This window comes from Marmota flaviventris, chromosome 1, assembly GCF_047511675.1.
Source record: "Marmota flaviventris isolate mMarFla1 chromosome 1, mMarFla1.hap1, whole genome shotgun sequence".
Lineage (NCBI taxonomy): Eukaryota > Metazoa > Chordata > Mammalia > Rodentia > Sciuridae > Marmota > Marmota flaviventris.
Window position 1 is genome coordinate 102,156,116 of NC_092498.1, and position 20,269 is coordinate 102,176,384.

The following is a 20,269-nucleotide window of genomic DNA, read 5'->3' on the forward strand; positions in this document are numbered from 1 at the left end:
TTCTTTTTTTTAAGAGAGAGAGAGAGAGAGAAGAGAGAGAGAGAGAATTTTTTAATATTTATCTTTCAGTTTTCGGTGGACACAACATTTTTTTTTTTATTTGGTGCTGAGGATCGAACCCAGCACCTCGCGCATGCCAGGCAAGTGCGTTATCACTTGAGCCATATCCCCAGCCCTGAATTGTATGCTTTCAACAGAGCAAGTCATCTTTTTCTCTCCACTATAGCTTCTGCTTCTGGAGAGTTCTCCATGGAAGCTCATATTGAGCTGACTTGAAGCCAACTAAGCTCTGCTCTAAGCATGAGACTGAGGTGGTAGGACCCGCCTAACCCCTAAAACTCCCAGCCTTCAGACATGCAGTGGCCTCAACCGGAGGCAACAGCCTTACTAGTCACTGGAACTAGAGACCAAACCAAACACCATCTTCCAGGTGGGGTCACGACCCATGACCAAAGCATTTGTGAGAACATCATTCTGGGACTCACTAGAAAAAAACACAAGAGGGCAGGTCTGAAGGGATCTGTTTTACCTTGTTTGTTGCCATGTCATAGCCTCCCACCCACATCCACCTCGTGGGTGGTGGAAATGGGGTTCCTCTGGATAGAATGGGCTGGCTGTGAAAAGTAGGGCGGTGAAAAAAACCACAGAACACAGGAAGTAATTTTAAAAGCCGGGCAGGACAGGCTAACCAATCTTAGGAATGGAGCTTCCACACTAAAAAGAGCAAAATGGAGCCCCCCACTTGCTTTATTTATATTGGGGAACATCAGAGGTTTTCCATGGAATGTTCTTTGCCAAATACGGTAGGAGGTGGGCGTGTCCCATTGGGTTACGCCCAACTCTGGAGCTACAAGAGGGGTCTTCCTAATAGAGCAGAGATAGAGGTCATGTGCCTTGGGCAGTCTAATGAGCTCAGGGGAGCCTAAGATAGTTCCCAAGGATAAAACCTAAATCTCCCTGGCTTTGATACCAAGTGAAGGCCCCCAAGTAATTCACAGATGCTTTCCTACAATAGCCCATGATGGGGTCAGTTTCTGTTCTCAGGGACAATGGTGAATGTTAAAGACTTACACAGAATGGAGACTTTTTTGACAAGAGAATTAAAGGAGGGAAAGTGGGTAAGAAGGAACCCATGAGAGAATTGGGGCCTGACACAAACACAGGATGTGTCTGTGCCCAGCAGCCCCCAAACCTGAGCCTTCAAGTACAAGGTTATCTCACAGGGACAGACACCTGAGTGACATGGACTCCAGGGACCTGCTATAGGAGCAGAGGGGCCACCAGTAGTGCTGCTGGGTACCTCATGACCAGAGTGACAGCCACTTTCCTGGAACAGCCTCCCCCAGACCCTCAGAGGGTGTGAGCTAAGAGACCACCACCACAGAGAAGACCCTCATGGTCCCTTGGTACAGAGTCAAGGAGACTAGATGGGCTCTGGCTCTATCAGAACTCCTGCACATGACTAGGCAAAGAGCTGCTGATGGCACCAGCACCAGAAGGAGAATTCTCAAAGCCATGGTTGACATAGACATTGGTCATGTTGGTAGGGAAGGAGTGCTTCGGGCAGAAAGCTGTGTTGGCTGTTGCTGCCTCTTTGATTTGCTTCTGTTCCAGCACCAGAGCTGGGTTGACATCAGGCCCTGCAGAGAGATAGGGACAGAGACCCACACTCAGGTAGGCAGGCAGGGGACACAGACAGTGACACAATCAAAGAGGACCTGAGCCCCCAACCCCTCACCTCCCCTGCTCCTCCCCTGCACTTGTTCTACCCTGCCAGTATCCATTTCAGCCAGCCTCCATGGTACCCCACCCATCTGCTTCTGTAAGCATGCTCTTAGGGAAAACCCTGAAACCAAATTTCTTTCTCCCTTTCTTCCTGGGACATCTGGTGCCAACATCCATAGCTAACCTTACTCTAAGAGATGCTATTCCTTATTGTGTACAACAAACTCAGGACACAAAGATCCCACTGGGTGTTGACTGTTCTTGCCTTTCTGGGTCACTGTCTATGTGGTCTAAGCCTCAAGGTGGGAGGTGCTGACTGATGTGCAAGGGTGGGTTTCTGCAAACTCCTGGCCACCCCTACACCCCCCAGGCACTCTGGGAACCTCCAAGAAGCAGTACCACCTGTGGCTTTGAGGCCTGAGTCTTCCCTTCTCAGGGCAGACCTGAGGAGATGGTCCTCCTTGCCCCTTTCTTGGGTATCACCCACCATCCCCAGTGCACATATTTTCTCTTTCAAAGAGGGTCATGAAGTTATTATAAGAGAATATGGTGTCACAGTGGGAACACTGCAGCTGTGGGCTACAACCCTCTCTCATCTGACCAAGTCTTTGATCTGGGGTAGATGTCCCAGTTTCCTCATCTGTACAGTGAGAATGATAATAAAATCTACTTCTGGGGATGACAAGAGAATCACAAATATGTTGATGTACAAACATACCCTTCTATAAATGTTTTCTAATAATATTATATTTCTAATACAGTCTAGTGGGGAAGGGGTAAAATTGAATTCCTCACACCTTCACCACCCTGAGAGCCAGAAAAACCCTCATCCTCAGGGGCTTAGTTTAAATCTCTGTGGGGATTGGTTTTCCCCACCTTTTTTTTTTTTGGTGAGACAGGGCCTTACTAAATTGCTTAGAGCCTTGCCAAGTTGCTGAGGCTGGCTTTGAACTTGCAATCTCTTGTCTTAGCCTCCCAAGCCACTGAGGTTATAGCCATGTACCACTGTACCTGGTGTAGAACATTATTTTTAATAACCATGTCCATCATAAGGATACAGGGAAATGGGCAATTGCACAAGCTGCTGGTACAAGTTTAAAAGGTAAAATTTTCTGAAGGGTATTAATAATTGGTATTAACAATCAACATCCACAGGCCTTCTCTAAAGAAATATTGGAGGATTAGGCCAAAGACTTAGCCACAAGTTCACTCACTGCAGCACTAGTAATAATAGTGTAAAATCAGAAATAATTTAATGTCCAACAGTTGGAAGCTGGTTAAATAAATCATGGTAGAACCATACAATAACATGATGTTTTCAAACTGTGGGTTGCCACCCATTAAGTAGTCATGAAATTAACTTAGATTAACACCAGAATTTTTTAGATTAATGATGGGATAGAACCAAAAATGTCAGAATGTTTCACATATAGTAAGGACAAGCATTATTTTATTTGTGAACCATTTGTCTTAGTTCTATGTATCTAGCTATTTGCTCACACTCATCACCTCTCAACATAAAATATATTTCTTGGTTGGTATGTGTAGAGCACTTGCCTAGTATGTGCAAAGCCCTTGGTTTGATCTACAGCAATTCAAAACAAAATTGTTGCTGTTGTCATGGTTGTTGAAGATCATGGTTTTTAAAATCTGACTTCAGTGCAGGGAGTGGGCCACTGAAGCAGTCTTTGAGATACGATCCACTAACAAAGAAGGATGCTCACAACATGTCAAGTTAAAAACAGCAACTTCCAAAACTCAAGGTCTCTGCCATTTCATGCTCCTGACATTTGTTGTTAGCGCTGTGTCTCCCTGAGTTTTTCTGAAGGGCACATACCATTGTTGTGGTTTTTATCATAATTGTAACAGCCTGGAAAAAACAGGTCCAGGACTCACCTACATAGCTAAGGATGACTGGCAGGAAGACCAGGCCATGCAGCATGCCCATCAGGGTGATCAGTAGGTTGAGGCGGAAGAAGAAGATCTGTATGAGCTGGGCATCAGCAAAGCCCAGGATGAGGATGCCCGGCAGGTTGGTCATGGCCACCCCAGCAAATACCTGACAGGATGGATCACAGCCAAGTGTTAATTAGGACACAAAGTATTAGGTGGGGCACAGGTAAACCCACCCCACTCCACTCACTGCACTGCCCATGGAAATGGTAGCTTCCTTGGCCCTCTCCACGTGGGTGGGTTTGGTGCTGATGGCAAAGGAGCGGGTGATGTGGGATACAAACTCCACAGACATGCCCACTGCCTATAGGAGAGAGGGGGCTTTGTCTGAGAAGACAGAGGAAGAAGTGGGGAATGAGACAAGAGTAGCAGACATCAATTCTGTACAGAACTGGGAGTATCCAATGACTCTGAATCCCCAACCACCCCTCCAAGGGTTCTTTAGCAAGTTACCATAACGAGGTTGATGAGGGACACAGCATTGTAGCTGATGCCCCACAAGGCCATGAAGCCAATGGTGTCCGAGAGGATCATGATGATGGAGAGCAGGTTGAGGAGGCCCGATCGTATGTCCAGGCCCAACAGGAGGTAGCAGACAATGAAGGTGGGCAGGAAGCAGAGGGCAAGTGCAAAGACTCCCTCTGGGAGAACAGTCAAGTACTGCTCGTAGAACACGTTGGTGATCCTGCCAGAGAGCATGGTCACAGCACAGGCATTGAGTGCCTTTCTAATGGGCAGGATCCCCCTATTTCAGAAGGAAAATACTGAGGCCTGGAGAGGCACAAATTAGTGTATTAACCAGCATGGGAAATGATCAGGCTCCAGGCCACTACTGGAGCCTTCAGATCTGAAGCTGATCCTTGTCTCTTGCAACTGCTCAAAAACCTGCTGCTCTAACCTCCCATTTCCAACAGATACCCCCACCTTCTTTTGGCCCAGCCCACTAGGTCCTCACGTGTAGGGGAAGACCTCAAAGTCTGGATCTGTCCCAGGCACCTTCCGCAGGTCAGCAGTGATGTTGGCTGCCAGCAACTGGGCTGCCTGCAGAGCTTTTGTGTAATCCTGTGAGTTCTTCAGGGGCTTGTGGTAGGCCATGAACTGGGAGGCTGGATGGCCATGGTGCATGGGAGAAGGAAAGTCAAAGGTCATAAGGTAGCAAGGCACGATGGTGCATGCCTGTAATCCCAGCAGAAGGATCACAAGTTCAAAGCCAGCCTCAGCAAAAGCAAGGTGCTAAGCAACTCAGTGAAACCTTGTCTCTAAATAAAATACAAAATAGGGTTGGGGATATTGCTCAGTGATTGAGTGCTCCTGAGTTCAATCCCTGGTAACCCCTCAAAAAAAGTCAAAACTGTTCAGGACACCCTCACAGCACTCTAGGGACAATGACAGGATTCAGAGCTCTGCCACCTCATCCAAAATTCATAGTAAATTTTGTGTGTAAGAGGCCTGCATTTTCATTTTGTACCAGCCCCAAAAATTCTGTAGCTGGTCCTACCAATGTGGGAGGCCCAAGTCCAGGCCTGACCTTGATAGATAGAACCCAAAGAAATCTCCCTGGTGAACCCAAATCCCTCCATGTAAATATGCATTGGATTTTTCAAATTAATTTGTTTAAAATTCATATATTCCTATAGGAAAAGACTAGAAAAGAAGACAGAAAAATGAAAACCACTGAATTATAATAGCTGTGGCTTATGGCTCCTGCCAGCAAGTATAATAAAAGTTATTTCTTAATTGTGTATAGTGGCATCAGGAAAAGAAATAAGAGATTTATGTAGAGGAAAAAAGGAAAAAAAGAAGAGAAGTGGAGGAAAAAAGAAGAGAAGTGGACCTGGACATACACAATCTTCAAGCAGGAAGGTGACTTCAGAGCTTCTCACTAGCCCTCTAAACCACCTGGAAGTGGTTCACACCCAGATGGCCACCCCAAACCAGAGATTTAGCTCTGGTAGGTCATGGTGAGTCCTGGGAACTTGCATTTCTAACAATTTCCAGGTGATGGTGATGCATATCCAGGGTTTTCCCTTTGAGAAGTGTTGCTGTAGAATAACCTAGTGCACACATGAGGAGACTAAGGTTGGAGGTGGGTACAAACCTGCCCCAGGTCATGGAATGGAAGAATGGCTCCCTGCATGCCCCCTCCATGATATGACCTGCTTCTCTGTTCCTACCTGAAACATGCCACCCCTTTCTGTCCACACTGACTCTACATAGCCTGTACTGCCCAAGGACCAGGGCTGGGGCAGATGTGGGGGTGCCTTTCTTGGAAGATGGGAATTTCATGGAAGAGTTAATTGGGCAGGTGAGTGAGTAAGCTACACAGTTAATTTGTAGCTAAGATTTCAAACTGTGACTTGTTTCACTACAAAGCGAGAGAATCCATTGTTAGCTCTTTCACCCACCCTCAGACCCATCTCCACACCTGCTCCACTGGGGTCCCTATGCTAAGTGTATATATAGAGAGTTAGATACAGCTGGCTTCTCATGCAGATGGCTGTCTGGTTCTACCACCTGCTGTATGAAGCTAACATCATGGTCCTTTTTTCCTGTGTGTATCCCTTTTTGCTGTTGATGGTTGCTGGGATTGCACTATAGCAAGACATCCTAACTCATTCAGCCATCTGCCTTCTGCTGACATCTGGATATGATTTATGCATTTGTGAAAAGGTGCTTAGCCCAGGGTTAGTGTAGGAGGCTCCTAAATATGACAGAAACTGCTGAAAGAATGTCACAAAGTTCATGCTGATCATGAACTTGAGGTGGAAGAAAGAGTAAAGTGTGAGGATGTGGACTTGGGAAATAGGACTCTTGCTAACAGGGACTGAACAATTACAATCTGTCCCTTTCCCCATAGGAGGGAGGAAAGAAGATGTAAGTTAGAAAGGTTATTTCCTGGGACCCTTAGGGACCTCTGAAGCAGCTGACTTTGGATCTTCCCACCAAACAAGGTCATGCTTACCTAAAACCTGGCCATCTGGGCCCATATTCACAGAGGTGCTGTATGCTGCCAGGCCACTGTAAGGAGGAGGCCAGGACAAAGGATTAGTGGGATGAGGCCTCCTCCTGTCTGTTCATCTCTCTGCACCCCAGAGAGGCTTCACTTTGTCCCCTTGTGCCCCTTTGGATCCATCCCCTTCTGGGGTCCACAGGTCTACCCACCCTCCCCAGTGGAAGCCCCTCTCTGAGCCTACCCTTTGGGACATTTGATGTTGGGCACATCACTCAGGAACCAGGGAAGGTACTTGTGGAATTGCTCCACTGTGGGCCGCACAGGGCCCAAGGTGAAGCTCATGCAATTCTTTAAGCAGTTCCAGGAGTCTGTAGAGAAGGGGAACTGTGGGCAGCAGCACCTCAGGTCATGCAGCTCCTTCTCTGAATCCCCTCTCCTCTGCCCCTATCTAAGGCACCCAGCTCCTAGGGAGATTTGCATTTGTCATTTCTAAATGTGGGAAATGATCCCCTCAGTTATAGAAACCCTCACTTAGGGGCAGGTGGGGAAGGGGAGTTTGGGGCAGGAAACACAGGCTCTCCCTCTACCTACAAATGCAGCAGATACTGATGCAAAATCGTGCACCAGCCTTAGCTCTACTCCTGACTCCTCCACCCAATGCCCATGGTAAACATGCCCCCTGAGCATGGCACAATACTCTTAAGAGACACAAGGGTATGAATGCTGGTGGGCCACACACCCAAGTATTCCTCAGGGACTCCTGAGGCTTACTCTGTGCCCTTGGCCCCAGTGGTCACTGCTATAGAGGTAGCGGGCTGAGAGAGAGGCTCACCACTCCTTTCCTTTCTCTTGCTTCAGTTTCCCCAAGCTGTAGTGGGCAATGAGCCCCCTAGGGCCCACACTTACTCTCAGTTGAGGGGCAGAACTCATCCTTATTGGGACCAGAGATATAAAGGCGGCAGCAGGAGGATGGGGTCAGCCAGTCAATGAAGTCATCCACCCAGGAGGAGGCAGAAATGGCCAGGTAAGACCTGAGGACAGCAGGAGGAAGTGAGGGGCCAGGACTAGCAGGGAGGATGGTGGGTCATTCCTGTAGCTTAACCCCCATGCTAGGCCTCCCCAGGCGTTTGATTGCAGGTGGGCTAGGCAGTAGCAAAGCAGGCAGTAAGAGGGCACAGGAGGAGAGTGGAGGATGAAGATAGGAAGCAGGCTGGGGTACTAGGTTGGCCTGCACTTACTGATCAGGGAATTCAGTGGCATACTGGATCTTCTGGGTTAAGGAGAAGCTGTCACAGCCTGCACTGGAACAGATGGCATTCATGCCCGCCTCACTGGAGAAATTGTAGCCTGAGGTGGTAACAAAGTACACCGGGGGCCCCACCTCAAAGTATTGATTCATAAAGAGGAAGTAGTCCAGCATGTATGAGTCCTGGGAAGGAGGATCGGAGAGTGTCAGGAGACCTTATGTGCCCCTAGAAGTACATGCTCAAGGGTGGGTAGACCTGTGGACCCCAGAAGGGGATGGATCCAAAGGGGCACAAGGGGGCAAGGTGAAGCCTCTGGCAGAGGTATACTCAGGGGAAACATGCAGATACACACAGAGGTACATGCAAAGGTGACACACAAGGAAGTACACTCAGAGGTACACATAGTACATGTTCAGAGGTCACACACAAGGTACACATAAAGAGGGACAGAGAGAAGTACACAATCAGAAATATTCTCACAGATGTACAGTGCAGTTACAGAGGTTTCAGGTATACCTACAGATATACATACTCTGATGTTCACGCATATAGGTATAATCACAGGTACATGCACAGAAATATGCTTATAAGGAAGAACAAGCTCAGAGCAACACACCCACCCTACACGACCCCCCACTCTCAAACTCATGAACATGGACATATACAGCACATAATTTTATCCCTTCCCACTATCTCCAGTCTGCCACAGACATTCTAAAAAGCTGAACTGTGACTGGCCCATATTTGCATATACTTGTAAATATTTGTGTGCATACACTAGAGGCCACGCACCAGGCATCTTCATGGTCTGTTCCCTTCTATAACGTAAAAACTCAGTGAAAGCAGGGAAGATGGCAGAATAGGAAGGACCAGGAAAGGCACTGGCCTATCTAATGTAACTAACTCAGGACTCTGAACTCTATTGAGGGATGGAAGCTTCCAGAGTAAAACTTGGATGGTAAATTATAATTACTTCTGCCAATTTCAGCTCTCAGCACAGTAATAACTACTTATTCTCCACCCCATCCAAGGCATAAATCTGTGTATGCATTCCAGAAGCAACTTGCAGAAGTTTTACAGGAGCCAGGACAGGAAATAAGGTCCTTCAGCTATCAAATATCTGAGTTCTGACCACTGATCATTACTTCTATCTTAGTGATGCTGACACAGAGGCAAGCAGTCCTTATTGCTATTCCTACCACCATTGTTGCAACGTTATTTACCTCCTGCTAAAGTGACTTCAAGGAGATTCAAAGAGTAAATACTTGTTTGCTTTTCCTCCCTTATTTTTCCCTTTTTCTCCTTTTGGGCCATACATTTTTTAAAATACCTTTATTGTATTTATTTATTTATTTTTATGTGGTGCTGAGGATTGAACTCGACTCACACATGTGAGGTGACTATTCTACCACTGAGCCACAACTCCAGCCCCTGGGCCATACATTTTTAAACTAAAATATTCAAAAAGATCTATTCAAAAATGGGAGAATTTAGACACCAGCACATGTGCCCAGAGAAAGTTACAGGCTCAGAAAATACCTAAGAAGATATTAACTCTACACCTTAGGCAATCCCCAGCACAGAGATACTAACAATAAATAAGAAAATGAACAATTTTAAAAAGCAAATCTTGGGCCAGGGTGAGAGCCTGATCTCCAGAATATATTATAAAGCTACAATGTAAAACTCAAATTAGAGTACATTATAAGACTCAGTGTTCATTTTTCTTTTTTCTTTTTTTTTAATATTTATTTATTTATTTTTTTTAGTTCTCGGTGGACACAACATCTTTGTTTGTATGAGGTGCTAAGGATCAAACCCGGGCCAGGTGAGCGCGCTACCGCGTGAACCACATCCCCAGCCCTCAGTGTTCATTTTTCAACAACAAAAATAAAATTTCAAAACATACAAAGAAAAATAAAAATACGGCCCATTTCTACAGAAAAAAATAATCAACAGAAAGTGTCCCTGGGCTTCTACTTGATAAAAGCAGCACTTAGTTGAAAAAATGGTAAGGTGTTAGTCGAAACCACGACTAAAATCATGGACATGTTGGTGCATACTCTACTTGAAGTAGAGCTACAGGATTCAAAATAGTGTAGTACTGGCAGGATCTATATGACCGTAAGGACAGACATATATAGATCAATGGAACAGAATAGGAATCCAGGAAAAACTTCTCACATATATGGTCAAATGATTTTGGACAAGAGAGCCAAAACCATTTAATGGGGAAACAGACTTTTTAACAAATGTGTCAGGAAAACTGGATATCCATATGCAAAGTAATTAAGTTTGGACCTTCAACACCATATTACAAAAAATTACTCCAAATGAATTGATACCTAAATATAAGACCTAAAGCTATAAAACTCTTAGAAGAAAAGGTAAATCTTCATGACATTGAATTTGGCAATGATTTCTTGGATACAACACCAAAGGCATGGGTAACAAAAAATAGAATAAATATGACTTTATGAATATTTTTTAAATTCATGCATAAAAGGATACTATAAACAGAATTTAAAAGCAACCCACAGAAAGAGAGAAAACATTTGCAAATCACATATCTGACAAAGGACTGATATCCAGAATACACAGAGAATTCTTAAGACTCAACAACAAAAAGAACAAGCAACCTGATTAAAAAACGAATGAGTAAAAGACTGAAATAGACATTTTCCCAAAGAAAATATACACATGGCCAATGAGCACTAATTATTAGGGAAATGCATGTTGAAACTACAATGAAATAGATACCCCTTCACACACATTAGGATGATTATTATTTAAAAAAAATAGACTGAGGGTTTAACTCAGTAGTACAGTGTTTGCTTAGCAAGTGCATGGCCCTGGGTTTAGTCCCCAGCACCACGGGAGATAACTTAGAAAACAACAAGTGTTGATGAGGATTTTACAAACTGGATGTGTGCTCAGCAAATTGACAATTCACTTCATGTGACCAGCCAACTCATATGGACAGCCCTCTGGACTCAAGATATCTCTCTTACTATGGACTGAAGCTGGCACTCAGCTTTTGCACTTTTCAGACATGGATGTGGCTTCCCACTCCAGGTTCACAGAGGATAATGAGCAATTCTGCATGCCCTGGCCCACACAACCCCCACCTGCTGGGTGCTGCTTCCCCTCCCAAATCTCAGGGGACCAAGGGCTTGGAAGATTCCCCAGGCTCACCTTGGGCAGAGCTAGCTCCTGGTCCAGCCCCACACTGAGGTAGCTGATGTAGTAGAGACTCACTCCAAACAGGGCCAGAAACAATACCAGCTGGGGAGAGAACTGCTGAGTGAGAACCTCACCACCTTCCATACCTCCCATTTTCTCCCAGAGTTGAATCTGGCTGGGGCATTGTGGGAAACATCCTGGAGTTGGGCTGACTCAAGCTCCAGCCACCTTGGCTTGTGCAACCCCTTCACTGTTTTTTTTTTTTTTTTTTAGGTACCCAGGGATTGAACCCTGAGCCACATCTCCAGCCCTTTTTAATTTTGAGACAGAGTCTCACTAGGTTGCTTCAAGTCTATGATCCTCTTGCCTCAGCCTCCCAAGCAATCCTTCCACTCTTTATTCTCCTCTCTGGTAATCCACCTGGGTGGTGTGGTCCTGCACCCCTCAACCCACTCACCACAACACGGCGAGTGATCCTGTGCAGCAGGAAGGGAGCATATGTCTTGCGGAAGAAACGGAGCAGGAGCCCCTCACTGTGCTCAGGTGGAGGCAGGTTCTGGGACTTGCAGCAGCAGAAGATATCGGGCCTGGAAGCCTGACAGGGAGGCAACCTCTCAGGATAGCAGACCTCAGGGGCTGCCTACCCCTAAGGACTGCCACTGTCACTGAGACAGCCAGTGTGTTGTTTTCTTTACTTTTGTTATCTGTCTTGATCAAATATCTGAATTTTACACCCATCACAGAACCACCAACTAACTTGTGTTAACTTCTCATTTATGTTTTATTTTACAACCTTGTGTACTTCAGGAGATTTTATCTTATTTCCAAGAGTTACCAAAAAGAAATTATCTTTCCATGGGAAGTTGTAATACATGGCCCCAACAATATCCCCTGTCAGCATAATATCCACCTCGCCACACTCTCTTGGCCATCTCTGTGGCAGTGAGACCACATCTTGCAGCCAAGGTGGGGACCCAGTCAGAGTAGGCCCTTGGTCCTAACCCAAATGACCCTACCTCCTGCCTCTTGCTGTCCAGGGAAAGCAGGGCCACAAAGGCTGTCATCTGCAGCAGGAAGTCAAGGATGATCGCAAGGCCAGAGGTCAAAGCAAAGGTTTGCACAGCTGGCATGTGAGTCAGGGCCCCTGTGTTAGGGAGGGGATTGTCAGAGTATCCTAGCATCACAGGCAGAGCGGGTGCCTGCACAGGGAAGGAGTCTGCTGGCACCCACTGCCCTCGAGAACTTCTGGCTCCTAGTACCAACCCAGAGGGCTAGCACCTGGGGGAGAGTTTTTCCCAACTCACCTAGGAAGAAGCAGATGGCCTCTGAGAGGCTGCACAGCAGCATGCTGGGGGCCACACTGCCTAGGGCTCTGCCAATGTGGGCCTCTCGCTGCTCCCCAGGCATTCGAGGCAGCCGCTGTGGGAAACAGCAGGCAGAGGGTCCAGGATCCACCCAGGGCATTGGCCCTCAAAGATCAGCAGTAGGCTAGTAGGTGCTCATAGACTTGACTAGGCCTAAGAATTGGCCTGAGAATTGACCTTCTCAAGTCAGGGACTGACGCTGCTAACACTCTACAGAAGCACATTTTGCTTCCAAGGTCTGGCCTGGAGAAATGCTGGTACGTCCAGGATATCAATAATATGCTTATTCCAATCATCCCCATAACCCTAAATATTTGCCTGTAGTGAGTGGCCAAATGGACTCTGATTTGTGCTTACTGTGGTTAATATGCTAACACAGAAAACTTTTCCCAGATGTTCCATAAGTTTGATATAAAACAAGTTCCAAATGAATGTGTACATGTCAATACATGCTATGTTCTAGAGGTATAAATCTGAGTGTTGATGTATAGAAGAGTCTACAAAAATGCCCAGCAAAAAAAAAGAAAAAACTCGATGTGAGGTTCTGTCTGGTGGGGATGTTGGGGATGCATGTGGGAGTGGAGAACTCCTCCCTTCTTACCTGGTACTCCAGAACAAAGATGAAGATGTTGTCAGCTCCCACAGCCAGCACCAGGAAAGGTACTACTTGGAGGATGACCAGGGAGGAGGGAATGCCCAGGTAGGCGAAGAAGCCCATGGCAGCCGTGACTGCTCCCAGCACTATGACCACCCCACCCAGGCCCAGGGTGGCCTTGGACTCCACCTGCAAAGCAACTAGGTTCAATCTCCTAGACACCAGAGGACCTATCCTCCCCACTCCCTGGGCTGAGGCAGGCAGGCACCCTTAGTACCCGCAGGTATTCAGTGACGCCTACCTCGGGGAATTCATGTCTGCATTGATGCCCCTCTGTAGAGCCATACTCCTAAGACAGGCCCACTGTACCCAAAAGCACAGGTACACCTGCCACATCTTGGAGCCCTTGTTGCAAGAAGTTTTAACTATTAGCTTTGCATCTGGACAAGTGGAGATATGTCATGGAGCAGAACGAAAATTCTTGACCTTTGAACATAAAACACTTCCAAGAAATATCACCCTTTGGGACAGACTTTTTGGATGTGTCCACCTTACTATTTTGAGGTACCCTGGTTAAGAAGGTTTTAGAAGATTGACTGGAGAGGTCCCAGACTCCGGGACCCCTTGCTGTGTCCATCTGACTCTCACCACCACTCGTTTCCAGTTGGAGTAGCTGCCCAGGGCCAGAGAGATGTACGCAAAGATGACAATGTAGCTGATGGCAAAGATGGGCAGGTCCTTGATGGTAGTACGGTTGATTTCATCCTCCAGAGAACGCTGCAAACATACCAGCCAGCCCATTATCTACATGTTGATCCAGGTACTGGGTGACCTGCTTGGAACCCAAGTGAGGTTCCAGGAATGGCCATCACAAACACCCTGTCTGGGTGGGCATTCACTTCCTAGAGCCACCCAGGAAGGGGCAGGACTAGGACAGGGACATAGGAACTGACCCAAGATCACTGGGATTGTAACTGCAGAGCCAAAGACTCTGAGCTCCTACCTCAGCCATGAAAGCAACTTGGAATGTGCCCGCCATCCTATGCTGGAAGGCTCGCATCTCCTCTATGAAGGCCTCCTCCCAGAGCTTGGCCTGGGCCAGTCGGGGGTCCTCAGCAGGATAGTTGTTGATGGAGAAGGTCATGACCAGGGCCTCTGCCTCAGAAAAGTCCTTACCTGTGATAAGTAACATCCAGCCCTTTTGCAGCTGCATCCCTGCCTTTCTCCACCTCCAGCTACATCCCAGTTTCCCTCCCCTCCTCTCCACACCTGCTCCTTCCCATTGCTCATGACCTTTCCCTCACACCCACTTCCCTCTCTAAGCCAAATGCAAACTCTTTGGGCATAGGCACAAAACCAGAGCCCCTGAGAAAACGGGGCGACAGAGAGGGGAGGCAGTACAGCTCACCTGCAGCCCCCACAAACCAGGCCACTACAAGGCAATTAGAACACCCATCACCCCCACCCCCACCAATTGTTCCTGCCCAAATATTGCCACTTCCTTGGCCTCCCAGGGCCCACCCAGCTTACCTTGGTACCCCCCTACAGCGAGGAAAGGGAAGACAGGGGCCCCATAGTCAGCTATGCAGCTCAGGGCCAGGGCTGTGCCATCTTTGAAGGTGAGAGGGGCACTGTAAGAAGACCACAAGAAGAAGGAGCCTTTCCTGGCCCTGCCTAGGTTCATTCAGGCCCACCCCATCCCAGGTCCACTGTACCCTAGAGGAACACTGGCTGCTGATTGCCTGGCCCAGTGAGTCCCTAATGGCTCACAACTAAAAATATTGCATTTAGGCCCCAACCTTCAATGGTAAAGCTGCCCTTAAGCACCTTTCTGTGCCAGGCAGGGGCTGAAGGCTGAGTCTGTGCTTCCCACATCCCCTTGCACAGCCAGACCTTCCATGCCTGCCATTACCTGATTCACAGATGAGCATAGGGGTTTGGAGTCAGGACTTGAGCCATGGTGTCCTGCACTGGTCTCAGTACTACTTGTTGGCTTCTTTCTCCCATTCAGACCTCAAAACCCTATAGATGCTGTATTAAGATTCTGGGTCCCAGAGCCCAGAATCTGTGTATACAAAGACTATTACCTTTGGGCAGGCCTGTCCCCTTCAACTTAACCCTTTCTGTGGAGTATATTTTTGTGGAAATACAATAGGATACAAAGCTCTCTACTTGCCTTCTGGGCTCTGAGCAAGTAAGTGTGTATGTAGGTCACCAGCTCCTCCTGGGAGTTCTGGTTGCTGTGTGACCTTGAGCGCACACCATACTCCTCTTAGCCTTTTTTCCTGTCTATGAAATGGGCATAATCAGATCACTCAAGAGTTGCAAGCATGCAAAATTAAAATAATATACAACAGCAGCACATCTGATCACTGACGTCCCCCAAGGCAGAGAATAGCTCCTCTCTGTTCTGCCATTTCTGAGGGACAGTTAGTGGCACAGACACTCTGGGAAGCAGCCTACACTTGGGGATTGGTCAAGGATAAAAAGCCAGTAGCAGGAAGGAGGAGGCAGAAGCCATTGGCACTTTCATCTAATCCAGTAGATCTCAAATATTGTGTGGACTGGGATCCCAGGAGTCCTGGAGTCTCTTGCCAGAGACTGCAAGGTCAAAACTATTTTCAGGGCTGGGGTTGTGGCTCAGTGGTAGAGTGCTTGCCTGGCATGGGTGAGGCACTGGGTTAGATTCTCAGCACTACATTTTAAAAATAAATAAATAAATAAATAAAGGTATTATGTGCATCTACAACTAAAAAATATTTTTGAAAAAACTATTTTCAGGGACTGGGGTTGTGGCTCCGTGGTAACATGCTTGCCTAGCATGCATGAGGAGCTGTGTTTGATTCTCAGCACCAAATACAAATAAATAAAATAAAAGTCCATGAAAAACTAAAAAATATTTTTTAAAAAAAACTGTTTTCATGGAGCAGGGAGGGGGAACATGGGAGGAATAGATGAACTCTAGACAGGACAGAGAGGTGGGAGGGGAAGGGAGAGGGCAGGGAGTTAGCAAGGATGGTGGAATATGAATGGACATCATTATCCAAAGTACATGTATGAAGACATGAATTGGTGTGAACATACTTTAAATATAACCAGAGATATGAAAAATTGTGCTGTATAAGTGTAATAAGAATTGTAATGCATTCTGCTGTCATTTATTTTTTAAAAATCAATTAAAAATAAAAGAAAAAATATTTTCATATTAGCACAAATATGCTGTTGGCTACTTTAGCTCTCATTTGTTCTTTTTTTTTTTTTTTAGAGAGAGAGAGAGAATTTTTAATATTTATTTTTTAGTTTTCGGCGGACACAACATCTTTGTTTGTATGTGGTGCTGAGGATCGAACCCGGGCCGCACGCAGGCCAGGCGAGCGCGCTACCGCTTGAGCCACATCCCCAGCCCTCATTTGTTCTTGAAGTCCACTTTGAGGAACTCTGTCCACTGCCACCTCAGCCTCTACTACTGGGAACTCCTGCTGCTTTTCCTCTGCCCAATGGCCTTGTTCACATCCTATTTGTACCATTCAAAATAGGCGGGGCCAGGGACCAAACTCCAAACAAAATAAAAGTGTGGCTGAGACCAGCACTGAGACTCCCTACCCTGTGCCTATGGCCTGAAACAAACCACAGCTCTGTCCTGTCCTGAGAGCAACTTTTTCTATTCATCCTAAGTCATTTCTGGGCTACCAATGGCCCCGTGAAGCCAGGCACAGAGGCAAAAAAGAAAAAAAAAAAAGTAGAACAATACATACATTAACATGAGCTGGGCCAATCTGATTCCTTTGAAGACTTAAACCAAGACCCTGCCAAGATCTCCACAGAAAGATCAAGTGGAATTGGAGCTAGAGGGACTGGATAGCCACATGCAAATCTGCTCCAAGGAGCTGGAACTCCAACAAAGGAGAATATGGGTCAGAGGAGTGCAGAATCAGGCACATGATAGCCCAAGTACAGAGATATGAATAGGGTAGGGCTGTGTTGCTAGCCAGTTCCTAAGAGTCTGTGGTAGCCCTACCTGCTCCTACCTTTGGACCCATGAAGGACTCACTTGGCACAGTAGAGATAGTGGTCCCTCCAGTCCACCTGGGAAGTCTGGCCCATCAGCGTCTGGTTAGCTGTGAGCAGCAGCAGTGTACGGTTATTCTGAAAGTATTGCAGCAAGCTATTAACACAGCAATCAGAGAGGCTGGCATTGTGCGGATTAAGAGGGGCATAGCAGATGTCCTGCAGGGAGATATTTCGTTGCTCCTCAGCTGACCACACCTGCAGGTGCCTCAGCCTCTCCTGTAGGTCCAGCACCTCCAGCAGCAGGTCCAGAGACAGGATTCCACTGAAGTTCTTGGGCCCTAGCAGCAGGGAGTCATATCTGTAGCTGGACCGGTTAGGAGCGGTCAGAAAAACCTGGTTTGTTCGGAAGAAGGGGCCAAAATGCTGGTCATGGAAAGCCTTTTCCTTCCGGGCTTGGCTTTTGGTGGCTGACCACAGTTCCACAGGATCGGTGGTGAGTTCTAAGAACATCATGCCAGTTGTCAAGGCTACCACTCCCATGATGGATACTGCCAGGATGGTCAGTGGCCATGAAGCTACCCTTGTGCCCCAGCTCTCAAAGAACTTGCCAAGTAGGGTGTGGGGGGAGAGGCTGCGCTTGTGAGAGAGGCTGGGGGCTGCCTGGGGCTCCTCCATCTTGCCTTTGTCCTTGTTGGAAACCACCCGAAGGCGTGCAAGGACAGTGTTAAGCAACACAAAAACAGAGCAGAAAATGATGATGAGGACCAGCCAGCCCGGCATCCGACCCATGTAGAAGAAAGGGGTCAGATCGCTGGGGTGAGCAATGACAGGACAGGATGCAGCACAGTCTTGACAGGAGCAGGCTGTCATGCCATTGTCCTGGGTCTCATTGCAGGGTGAGATTTCCCCATTCAGTGGCTGGATCCCGCTCCCTTGGTCCTGGCCAGGCTCCACGAGGTGGAAGGTAATGTCCAATGGAGCCAGGCCATTCGATACATCTCCCTGGAAGTCGAGCCAGCGTTGAGCATTACAAAGGGCAGAACCATATACACCACACATGCTGCCCACAGCCAGTGAGGCAGCAGCAGGGATGTGCACACGGCTGCAGGACTCATAGGTCTCCTCCGCAAAGCTGCGCTGGTAGAAGGCATCATACGCCACCACAGCAGGGGGATGGTCTGTGCCCACTGGGGCAACACGGGTGACATTGATGAAGAGGCTTTGATTGGGGCTGCAGGTGTTATGGCAGTGCAGATTTGCAAAGTTGTCAGAGCAGGCTGGGCAACGGGTGAGCAGAGCTTTGGTGATAGACATGCTCGTTTCCAGTGACACTAGTTGCTTGGCAGAGCAGCAGGCATAGGTGTTGTTTGGGCCATTGTAGAGGTGGGGACAGATGCGCTGGAGGAGGGTCAAATGGTTACCTGTGACATGGCGGGCCGGTGTGTTGGACAGGCAGGACACATTGGACAGTGATATGAGGCCTCCGGACAACTCTGGGTTCTTTCCACATTCATCATAGAAGGCACAGTAGCCAGCCTGGTGGAGGGGTGTGTACAGCTCACCCTGGACCTGCAGAACAGAGAGACATCATGCATGAACCCTGAGGCCAGTCAATGTCTAGGCAGTGAGCTGCTAAGGAGAGTGTGGGGAAAAAAAGGACACAGAGCAGGGGGCTGTGGGAAGCCTCCTGGAGGCATGTGCTGGACCTAGAGTGTTGACGGAGGTGCAGTCAAACCACTCTTCCTGGAAGTGACAGGGTCACTCAAAGAAGGAGGTAACCCTATCAACTATAGTTTAGGAAGGTCACACTGCTGAGGTTAGGGCTGATGGAGTCAATTCCAAGGTGTTCAAAAACCTGTTGAACTTCCTCCCTATCACGTCAGTGGCTAAGGCTCTTGTGGAGAGTCTGTGCAGGATCTCCCTGTCCCACTCTCTGCTTACAGCCAAATGCCATCACTTACCTCCCAGACTTGAAAGTAAATTAAGACCTTAACAGGTGAAAGCCAGACTTCCTCCCAACCTCTGGATGCTCCAGGTAATATTTTCCAGGACCCCATCCCCTCAACACCTCCTTGACTCAGTTCTCCCTTAATTATAGGCCAAGACTCTACCACAGGGTCATGGACTTTATCCAGCTGCCTCTCTTGACCTTGTGTCTCTTCAATTCTGTGACTGGAGACCTTCTACTAGCAACCCTCCTCTGTGGGGCCTGGGACCCCCTCCAGGCCCTGAGGCCCTCTCTCACTGTCACCCAGCAGCCTCTGCCTGCTACCCAGCTGGCCTAGGCCCCAAGGAAGGTAGTAGGGAGTTGCCATGAGCACTGGACTCACCAAGTGCAGGAGCAGGCCCCAGAGCAGACAGCCCTGAAGGCTAGCCACCATCCTAGGGCAGGACAGGAATCAGCAGGAAACAGGAACAGCTGGAGACAACAGAGGGATGGCCCCTAGGAATATGCATTAAGTCAGTCTCCTATCCCTAAGTAACAGCCCTGGCCTGGCTGATTGAAACCAATAGGACTGAGCCCTGCTGGTTAATGATCTACCTGATTTTATCCCTCCCACCAACTGGCCCTGTTCCATGCCCTCCCCACTTAGTTGAGCCTCTTTGTGAAGGTGCTTGGGGTCCCCACTCACTTTCCAATGCTACTGAAGCCTTAGGAAGACTAAGCCAGCTGGGACAGAGACCCATGGTTCATCCCCCACCCTTATTTAGCCCCTGTTGGAGTTGGCACTGGAGCAGGGGGCAGAGGTGGAACCATGAACTAGCCAGGCTCTGGCCTTGGGGCTTAGCACAGCTCCTGGAATGTGTACACGATCCCTGGAACAGCCTCAAACCCCCATTCTGTCCCACTCCTCTTGGAACCAGGGACAACCATGCCTTGAGACACACCCTCTGCACTGTTATCCTTGGCAACTGTTGTTAATTAATATTAAAACAGCCAGATAACAAAGAGACAGTTAAAGTGGCGTGATATAGTGACGAAAGTCCCCTCCAGGCAACTGGGAGAATGAATGGCTCACTCCAGGGCCTGACAGAGGACAGAGATTTAAGACTTTCCTCTGTTCACCTCACCGTTCCTCTTCTCCTCCTCTCACATCTCTCCTTTGTCCCTGGACCAGACCTGTCCCACTGGCCAACCCTGGCTAGGATCCCTGGGTGGTGTCCCCCCAAAACCAGGGTTCCGGCACATGGTATATACCATCTGTTCCCTACTGATAGGGATCTTTGAGGCCTCCCT

At 47.9% G+C, this 20,269-nt stretch overlaps 1 protein-coding gene across 1 annotated transcript; it reads right to left on the reverse strand.

Moving 5' to 3' along the window:
- Positions 1-1,443: 1,443 nt before the first annotated feature.
- Npc1l1 (NPC1 like intracellular cholesterol transporter 1) lies at positions 1,444-19,412 on the reverse strand. Its single transcript, XM_027938400.2, has 19 exons — positions 19,362-19,412; positions 17,072-18,600; positions 14,551-14,651; positions 14,024-14,196; positions 13,669-13,797; positions 13,027-13,209; positions 12,366-12,480; positions 12,078-12,205; positions 11,519-11,656; positions 11,074-11,163; positions 7,870-8,060; positions 7,538-7,662; positions 6,873-6,999; positions 6,641-6,696; positions 4,634-4,784; positions 4,132-4,363; positions 3,869-3,982; positions 3,622-3,784; positions 1,444-1,640 (listed from the first exon to the last, which is right to left on the reverse strand). Exons 1-19 carry the CDS (start codon positions 19,410-19,412, stop codon positions 1,444-1,446), a joined length of 3,993 nt encoding a protein of 1,330 aa, XP_027794201.1.
- Positions 19,413-20,269: the final 857 nt, after the last annotated feature.

Excerpts from the sequence above, each read along its gene's own strand:
- Npc1l1 (XM_027938400.2), bottom strand. The coding sequence starts at position 19,412 with ATGGTGGCTAGCCTTCAGGGCTGTCTGCTCTGGGGCCTGCTCCTGCAC. Across the intron at positions 11,657-12,077 it reads TGGACAGCAAGAGGCAGGAG|GCTTCCAGGCCCGATATCTT; the intron begins GTAGGGTCATTT and ends CCTCCCTGTCAG. Across the intron at positions 4,785-6,640 it reads CCCAGATGGCCAGGTTTTAG|CCTCCCAGTTCATGGCCTAC; the intron begins GTAAGCATGACC and ends ATGGCCATCCAG.